The sequence below is a fragment of the Haliaeetus leucocephalus genome, unplaced genomic scaffold, assembly GCF_000737465.1.
Source record: "Haliaeetus leucocephalus isolate CR32 unplaced genomic scaffold, Haliaeetus_leucocephalus-4.0 Scaffold251, whole genome shotgun sequence".
Classification (NCBI taxonomy): domain Eukaryota; kingdom Metazoa; phylum Chordata; class Aves; order Accipitriformes; family Accipitridae; genus Haliaeetus; species Haliaeetus leucocephalus.
Window position 1 is genome coordinate 8146030 of NW_010972687.1, and position 9936 is coordinate 8155965.

Genomic DNA, 9936 nt, shown 5'->3' on the forward strand with positions numbered 1-9936 from the left:
TTTGACTGCTTTTCAAATCCTGAGTTAAGCCAGCATAGACTCTCTGGAGTCCTCTCATTTTCAGCCCTGAGGAAATACACTGCGGCAGTCTGTATGAATACAGTGTTCTGCTCTTAAGCTTCCCTTAGGCTAGGATGTTGCTTGCACTTATACATCACATTGCTGTATTCCACCTGAGAACTGATGACAACCTCACCGACTCACATTTTCCTCGACTGCGGGAGTCCTCAGGCCAACAGGAGAAGACAGCAAGTTCTGCTTTCCATGTGAGAACTTACAACTAGAAAAGAATCCCAGAGCATCCCCAAATATGAATCACATTGATCAACTGCTGCTTCAGCCAAAAGGAGATGACAGTCTACTTGGGGGCTTTTTGAAAAGCCCTTCCCCTGACCATCACTCTCATGTTGCCTAGGTTCAGCTTCAGCAAGCTGCTTTTCCCCTTGTGACCCCACCTTAACTAATAGACAGAACTATGACGGTGACATAGTATGATGTATTTATATTCCTGTTCTTCCAAGTCAGTACAACTGAAACTAGTGATCCCAAGCTGCAATAGCATACACTTCTTGATTTCTCATTAAAAATAAAGGAAGTATCCATAATTAAGGAGTTTTCTGATCTAACAGCACACTGGTAGATACCACTTTGCTTCATTAAATGGGTACATTTTTAGACTTGAACCAGAAAGCTACATAAGCAGACTGCCATACTATCGTCACTGTTCTGAGACATAAGGATCTGTCTGTTTGAAGCAGTTTGCAGCTTAGGGGCCTCCAAGGTGACACACAAACCATAACCACTAAAAGTGTCTGAGCTGTGCTCTGCTTACCTGATTCTTCTGCAACAGTCAAGAGAATAAGCAGTGTAAATTAGAGCAAGCTGAATTTTTTTCCTCCTGTATTCACTAATATGTATCTATGTCTTCAAAAAAACCTACATAAAACCACTTTCTTTGCTTTTCTCTATTTGTCAGTAAAAATCACTCATTCAATATTCTGATGAGATGCCACAAGTAATCATTTGATATGATCTAAGATAAAGGTATCTTAAATGGAAAAAAAAAAAAAAAGGATCACCCAAGTATGATGATTTCCAGCAGTAAAGTAAGTGGAATGGTAAACTTCCTGAGCACTGTAAACATCGGCAAACTGTCAAAAAAAAAAAAAATCCAAGCATAGCATCAGATTAACAGCATTTTTATGTTGTAATTCTTATCTGATTTTACTAACCAGAAGATGAAACCATTAGTCCAACAGTAAGCAATCAAAACAAATTCCCAGCCACGTAGCATATATTAAAAAATGTCAGTCTGACACTAGGGCCAGATTAGATAATCAACTCACTGAAAAATAATAAGATTTGCCAGTTTGTAAAACAATGCAATTGGCTACCTTCTAAAAGGTCCTGCTGCATCAGCGAAATGGAATATAGAAGCTATTTTCTACCTAGCATAGCCCCTATGAAACAACCCTTTCTGTAGAATTCATGGGCAGGGTAAGTAAAAAAGACTTCTATTGTAAACTTAGAGGATACACAATAAACCTGTCTCTGAAAACATATAACAGAAATAAAATACAAAGCAAACATGCTTAGTAGACAAGCTGTACTTTGAAAAAAATAAAATAAATCTGTAAGAAAAAATCAGAGAAAGTACAAGAAAAATGAAAGGTGGGACCAGCTGCAACTACCAAACAAACAGCTACTTTTGAAAAACATATTGTTGGTCTACACAAAGTAATACAGTTGGAAACCTTATTGATTTGAGAAAACATTTGCATCTGACACTTTGGAAATCTGACAGTATGGCCATATGGACCAATTAATCCTCGGTTTAGATAACTATTAGCAACTGCATTAATGGATTACACAAATCCTAACACAGAGTTTAATCACTTTACAACAGACATTTTGAAGTTATGCATAAGATCATCTACACCTTACAGACAACCCCTATAAAGTGGAAAATTCCATAATATAAACCTCACATAATATAACAAAAAACCATGTAACAAAATGTTAATTGTAGAAACACTGCAGCCATTCTTACTTTTCTGTTATAAAAATTAGTTACCAATAGTATATGTAAAAGAGGTATGTCAGCCATAGGAGGAGGACATGGTGCACTTAATGTTTAAAATAACCTACTAAACTTTTTAAAGTTACAGTTAGGGAAATGGGAAAGATGAACCCATGAATCAAACTTTTACAGAATTGAAACTACTTCCATATTCACAATGGCTGAAGTGCTACTAAGGACAGTACTGCCAAAGTCCTTATATCTGCCTGAACAGTCACTTCAGTGGAACAACTTCTGAATTTGTACAACAAAGATTTGCATAATCAGGTGTCTAATGTTGCTAGTCAGAGAAAATTAATTCTATAAATAAAAAGAAATGTAAACAAATTAAAAGTAATACATTTTCTCTCCCAGCATCTGTCTTAAAGTTTTGAAATGCTGAAAACCTGCAAAAAACTGTTTTGGTTTACCTTACTACCAAATCCTCAGGAGCCTGTAATAACATACAAGAAACCACCACAATGGTAGTGCTGTATCCTGCAGTCCTGGTGCAGTCATCATGCTTCTGCACTCCTCTGCCACAGAAAATGTGGTTGTTCCATCTATTTCAGCAGGTCCTCTACATAACTTACACCTTTTTAGCACTAGCATGGAAGCAACTCTCACGGATCTACGCTTATGGGCATACAGGTGCCTGGGAACCCTTCAGCAATCTCCCAAAACCTGCTTTTGGTGCTCAGCAGGGCTACACCACCGCCACCACCCCACTGCACAGTAGTTTTTCCATCTCTTCATGATTCCTAAATAACCTGCACTGACATCATGGTACAAATCTTTCCCTTATTCTCCTTCCTTCAAAACCGTCTTTTTTATAGCTTTCAAACTCTCTGGTTAGGACACCCAGAAAAAGCTGGATGCTTTGGTGTGACAGGAAAGTGAAAGCACTTTCATTGACACAGGGGAATATTGTGATTTTCTGTCAGTACAGGCCTGGCTAAGCTCCGCTTAAAAGAAGCATATAACTCATAAACAGATCAAACGTTAGGTTAAGAATTTTGTAATAATACCAGGAGATTAGACAGACAGACTTAATATGCATTTCAGTCCCTATACAATGCTCTTCGTTAGTGTTTATATTTTACCCCCACAAAGAAAAGGGTAAAATCCAAACAGTCTACTTATAACTTCCATTTACTGTACCTGAGTTTGCTGGTACTTGATAATCCACTTATGTGGTTTCCAACATAAATCAGAGGCAGAGGAAACAACTGTGATAAAATTAAAAGCACAACTCAGATTATTATGTTTTGAAGCACTGTTAAGAAACTTTACTTGATAGAATTTGATACCTGTAATATCAGATGTACTTTTAGCAAGAAAGAGGGGTTTTTTTAAGGAAAAAAATGTAACTATGCTGCAAACTGATCTGCAGCTCTTGTTCATGTGACCATTCACCACTACAGCTTCACTGATTTCATTAGAAGAGTCGCAATCTACCTCTAATGAGACTCAGACTCCATTTAGAGTAAATGTTAATCAGTTTTAATTACTGTAACCCTCAGATTAATACCCATCCTAATATTTGAATTTTAGGTATAAAAGTAATATTAATAACAGTAGCTAAATAAGCAACAGAACAGGTGGAATAAAAGAATGAATAAACTTCAAGTATGCTGTGTTTCTCTAGGTACTCCACATATATTAGTATTCCTGGAAGATAACCCATTTTAGATCTACCCAACAAATTATGCTATGCGAGACACTAGAAAGGAAAGGTAAGTATTTAGTGGTAAATTAAACTTTACCTTTTCCAGCTTCTAGTATAATGAGACTGACTCACACAGAAACATACAGGCCCTAACACAATACAGAGAAACAGTAACACAACTTCAGAGCCTTAAGAAAATGTACAAGAAGTCAGAGATCCCTACACAATATTCAGCTGCAGCTCAAAGCTGTTAATTCTCCCACTACAGAAAAGTTGCAAAAGATTAAAACCAACCAAAGTAATCAAGGGGACAAAGGTGGCGTGTACATCTAGTCCCATTCACTATCAGTCAACTGGAGCTGAAATGGCAGAAAGACAAAACAAATCCTCTATCCTAACACATGTAATAGCTGCTGCTTTTGTGCCTATACTTGTTTCGGAAGACATTGTTTGTTGGAGGCTATGCCCTCTCAAAGCACTGTGTGCTGGAAAAGCACACGGAGGAGTATGCTGCATTTTATCTACGTTAAAAATTCTGCATTTCTTTTACAGCAAAGAGGAGAGAGGAGAAAAGTGTCATAGAAGTTAACGATAGTTAAATAAAGTTAACTTTTAAGTGAAAGTAACAGTAAAAGTAAATAGGACTATAAAGTAAACAGGAGTATAAGTAACAACAAATGTTCAGCCTGTCAATGTAAGTTTGCAAAAAATTTGCTATGCACTATCTCTCCTGCAAATTTTTACTTAGAAAAATTTGGTTTATTTCATTCATAGGATGAAAACAGAGCTGACATTACCTTCTCTTTCCTCTGAAATTTGTCTACTGTAAAGACAAAATTACAACATCCAGCACAACACCAGAGATCAATGAAACATTTACTTAAAAAGGGTCAAGAACTCCAAAGCTTCGTCACTGAAATAAGTACTTAAGACTCTAGCTGAAAGCACCGAGGACATAAACCAGTCTGGGAGTAAAAAGCAATGACAATATTAGTGTCATTGAAAGCAAATGTTGTCAAAAGGATAAAGTCTAAGTCAAACGGTGCTTTAAAAAGTAAAGAAATCGACAATGAGCAATCCAGCTGATTCACTGTGACTAGTCAAATCCAGCACTACAAACAATATGCAAGTCCTGGATGCTGCAGCGCTGACCGCTCCCAGCATATCCAGGAAAGTCTTCCAAGGGATAGATATTATTAGGACAAAGAAAATGGGTGCTATATTTTTTTAATGCCTTTGTACTGATGTTAAAGTGAAGGCAACAGCAGAGAGGGAGAGTAGTGGGACTGGGGGAGGTGGAGGGAAGAAACTCCTCAAGGTCTCAACAAGTTGTTTATATGCAGAACTCAAAACTACCTACTGGGAAACCTTCTTCTTTCACATTTTGGAAAAAACAAGGATTGTCCACTTTATAATCGATGCTATAGATATTCCTACAAGATTTTCACATGCAGAAATGCCAATGATTTCAACATGCATTAAGAATAAACAGCATTCACCAATGCCTGCAAGACGTTCATAGTAAACCTCATAAGCGATAGTAAGACAAGATTCTGCAATGAAGATGCTGGCCTGAAAAGCTATTATATCTGAGCGCTGTAGCAGAGGTGGGAGCTAACACTCCCTGCATCTCTGACCAAACACTGATCAATACCCTGCAACAAGATATAAATCCAGAGGCTTATGCATCAAAGTAAAGCTCCAGCAACACTGCATACGGATGCAAAAATCTACACGGATCATTGCTGTAGTCATTTCAGATCCTAGTTCCCAATCTGAGATAATAAAAGATCCTCTCATATTTTCTCTGTCCTGCCTCTTTAGACCATACACACTTAAGGTCTGTATGATGCAGCTAGTCTCTACCTACAGTGTTTTCAGTGGGCACTACTTTAGCCCTTCCTATGGAACATAAATCTTACATTTGGAGTCAACTGTTGTTCGGGTTTTTGGTCTACTGCATATCCTTTTTCTATTGTTTTATCGCAGGTCCCACTCAAATTTCCAAGGAGCCTTTCTCCCTTTATGCTGTGATCAAAATTCTTTCTTAAATACAGATGTCTCATTGATCCCATGGGGAGCTGTATACATCCAGAAAAATACTTCAAGAATCTGAAAGAGTTAGTCCAGCTGTATGAAGGCACAGCACCCTTTCCCATTTACTGCGTAACAAAATGGCACCAGATTTCTCTACAAAAAAAAAGGCCAGAATACTGCAGTGAAAATAAAATGATCAAATCCAATATTAAATGAAACAAAGATACAATCACAAACAAATGCAAAATTTTTTCTGTTCTTCTTTTATATCTTGTCTCCATAGAAAGAATGCCACTATAAGAGGTAACATTTTCTTATTAATATCAGGACCTACACAATCCTTACCTTAACAGGTATACTTTTGTCAAAATCAGGGAAGTGAACAATCTTATTTAATTTTGACACATACAAGATAAGTATAGTGGCTGCCATCTAAAAAAAAAAAAGAAAAAAGAAGTCATGTAAGAGTAAAACTGTAATGTATGAATGAAAGAACCCTTTCAAAGAAAAATCTTTATATGCATTTGACAAATGCTAGGTATTACATATTTCTTTCAAAGAACACCATAGCATGCAATTAATAAACTGGAATAACTTTATTCTTATCAATTTTGCCAGCTATTTATTTAAAACTACAATATAGACATATGTTTTACTAGCTTGAGAAAATTAGTGGCAACCTGTGAAACAATGCATGCTGAGAAGAAGCTGAGAAAAAAACAGGACAGGATCCCAGAATAATCATGTTATTTTCACTCAGAGTGCTCTTTAGTTTGCGGAATCATTCCTACAGCTTTTTTGGTACTGCAAGACAGGAGTTGTGCATTGATCAGTCTGTTGACAACATGAGGAAGAAATTATAAAGATACAGACAGAATGAAGGAGAATATCTGAGCAATCCCACATCATAAGAGTTAAAGATGGCCCCAGAGAGGGAAAAAAAAAGTTAAAATTTCCTTTATACAAAAATATAATAATTGGCTATCTAGAGAATGGGGTGGAGTCATGTTCTGCAGACTAAAGCATTATACCATATTATATGCACTTTACAAAGTGTTCAGGGAAGTCTTGGAAGGATCAGTCAACAAAAAATGGAAATGACATTAAGTCTTAAGTTCTGCAAAGAAACAAAGCCATATCATTGCCCTTAACATGAATTACTGCCACATTTTCTAGTCTTTGGCTTCCACTGAAGCATGATGTGTGGTTCCTTGAGCAGTCTGGATGTGTGAAACTCTTTTTCCCCCTCTCACACAGCAAAGAGTTTACAAGACATTTTACTCTCTTCAGCACCAAACAGCAGAGATGTCAGACTTGTAGTACCCTGTTTTCACCTCTTCCTTACTAACTCTTAGGTTGCAACCTTGGCAGAAAGTATATTCTCTCTTTTAAATTTGCCTAAACAACACTTGCTTCAAGGCTCTATCTTTCCCAGCTATCCCTCTGCAGAGTCACACATTCTTCTTTATGGACCATGTACACAGACGTTTGAGGTTTGTTTTTACTATGATGCCTACTGACAAAAAAAATAACAAAAAACTATTTCTGCTGCAGTAGTCCAAGTTGCCCACAGGCAAATAAGGCAACAAAGAACCAAAATTGTGTGGTAGTCCTACTGTAAAACTGCTGGGAAAGGGGGGAGATATTTATAAGGAAATATACAGTTTTTTTACAGATAGGGGTAATAATCTCTGCATATAATCCACAAATGCTCCAGAATTCTCATAGGATCTATGCATTTGGTAGAACAAATCTTGACAGTTTTGAAGGCCAGATCTCTTAACTACTATCTCTACAAGGGGAAATAAATGGCATTTCCAGTCCTTTACGTTACCCTTCCCAGGCAATAGTTTTGACTTAAGCTGAAACTTCCTTGATCTCACTAAAACAAATCACTCTTCCTTACAGTGTATCTAATCCAGAAGACAAGCAGTGCAGTATAACAGCGATTTCCCCCCCTAAAATATATCTCTGTGCAAACATTAGTTTAACGTACAAAATAATGAGCACATTTAGTATGATTTACTTGTGAACATACCTGTCCAATTCCAAGAAACATTGGTGATGGGAAGCTGAAAAGCATAAACAGAGATTTAATACTAAGAAGGGAAAAAAAAAAAGAAAAAAAAAAGTTTAATTTTAGCACCAAAGTCAACAACTGGATATGTGGATGACTGGCCTGTCTTTCAGAAGAGCTCAGGAACTGCTACACTTACTGGAGTCCTAGTATTTTACTTCTGTACCAAAATGCAAGCTGCATCCAACTAATTTAGCATAGGCATAGCTGATCAATTCTAAATTGCTCATTGTTTTGGGGATATTTGTAAGTGAAGGTAACACACTTGGAGAACTCTAACAATGCGTAATTTTTTGAGTGGCCTCACATAGACAGCACGCATCCTGAGATGGTATAGTAAGTTAAACCTCTTGCACTTGCCCTAACTTGGAAGCTTATCTCCACAGCCCAAACACACTAAAAATATGTTTTTGTGAAAAGAAAGTACCTAGGTAAATGTTGTAGAAACATCTATTGTCTGCTAAAACAGCTAAATTCCTACAACACCCCTTCAGTTAGCTTTAGCTGAAAGCATGGGTACTTGAATGTTAAGAAAGCAGAAACTTTAGCAGGACACCTGAAGACCCTAAGTGGCTCCATTTTTTTCCCTAATTCTACATAAAGGTAAAACCAATAAAGGTGTGGCAGTAACTGCTAATTCTCTGTATGCATACTGAAACACAAGTGAAGAAGTTATTTACGATGGATGGCTGCTTTATGCCATAACCAGCAGTGTCTGGAGCCTCTTTGCCCAGAAGCCTCAGGTGTCAAGGAACTCCCTAAATGTGACAGCTCCTGCTGCTTCCCAGGAGTCATGCAGCATTTTGCTGGACTGCACCGTCAGGGATGGTCACACACAAACCTGCATTCAAGGAATCTAAATAAACCCGATTTCATTCTCTGTGCACATCTGCACTAACGAACGCCTAAGGAGGGTCCACGTTCCCAACAAGCTTTGTAATTTTCCATTATCAAGGCTCCTTGAGGTTGCGGCTCTTTATCGCAGAAGCCACCAGGAATATACGCTATACTACTGCATGGTATGCTGAGAAACATACATCTCAAATAAGCACCACTGGGACAGGAACACAGTATTAGCAAAAGAAAGAAGTGCCCTGAATTGCAGAAGGAAGGCCATAAGGACACTGGAATCATAACACAGATAAAGAGTTAGGAGCAGCCAGCAGCAAAAGAGAATCCTGGACACAGGGGTATTAGGGGGAAAAAGGGAAAAAAACCCAAAGAAATGGGACTTCCATTTATAATCATGTGACACCTAAACTGTGGTTTGTACTTTAGCTACACCATATAAATATGGAGACTTCACTCATCTGTACTACACAGATTTCTCCAGCCATTTTTGATTTGCAGATAGCCCTAAACATTCCCAGCAATGCTGTAAACTCTTGATACAAAACTTGGGCTCACTGAAGGACATGCTGTCCTCGACTATCTTTCACAGATGTGCTAGACATATGCCAGGGACTTATAGGGAGCTGCAGATTGTATTATGAAAACCACTATAAAGCAAAATCTCAACGTGCCTCATGCACCATTTCTGGGAGTCGTTATATACAGCTGTTATGTGTTCAAATAGCACTCAACGTTAGAAAATAATGGCAAGTTTTGGTTTTTAACTTTTTTCCTTTTGTTTTGTTGGCTTTTTTCCTTTCCTGTTTTTAGTTCATAATGACTTAAACACAGCAAAACCAGAGCAAACCTTTTAAGTAAAGACTATTAACGGTGAGAGGACCACAGCTACAGGACAACGATTCCATATGGGATGCCGCATCAAATCACAGACGTAGTTCTTCAGTGTTTTTATGGTTAAGAGATTTTCTAAAGTTCACCTTTCGTTTCTGGCCACTGCAGAAAACAAAGGTGCTTGCAGGAAGGCAACGAGATCGTTCGGCAGGAACAGTGAGGGGAAACGCTGCTTGTTCCCCTGAAGGGTGGTCCGAGCTGGCACGACCTGCAAAACGCCAGCCTCGGCGCTGGGAATAACGGAAGGCCTTCGAGGAAAAGACTGGCACGCTTCAAAAACACGCCTGCCACCGGCTCAGCGCTCGGGCGGTGTTGCAGAAGGGGCACGTACCGGGCATAAACGGGGTCTGA

General features: G+C 38.2%; 1 protein-coding gene across 8 annotated transcripts in view; it reads right to left on the reverse strand.

Annotated features, from left to right (window-relative positions):
* The window catches only part of SLC35D2 (solute carrier family 35 (UDP-GlcNAc/UDP-glucose transporter), member D2), a 46664-nt gene extending 38830 nt beyond the window's left edge, over positions 1 to 7834 (reverse strand). For 5 of the 8 annotated variants that reach the window (XR_774425.1, XR_774424.1, XR_774426.1 and 2 more), the window contains exons 1-4: positions 7804 to 7834; positions 6111 to 6197; positions 3221 to 3288; positions 1080 to 1151 (exon numbers count right to left, since the gene is read on the reverse strand). Coding sequence is in view for 5 of the 8 variants with exons in the window: in XM_010568677.1 (XP_010566979.1) it covers positions 1080 to 1151; positions 3221 to 3288; positions 6111 to 6197; positions 7804 to 7824 (248 nt within the window). In the remaining 3 variants the exon portion in view is untranslated. Of the gene's footprint in view, positions 1 to 1079; positions 1152 to 3220; positions 3289 to 4608; positions 4682 to 6110; positions 6198 to 7803 lie in introns of those variants that run through there. The other 3 variants (XM_010568678.1, XM_010568679.1, XM_010568681.1) reach the window with 3 other exon arrangements.
* Positions 7835 to 9936: the final 2102 nt, after the last annotated feature.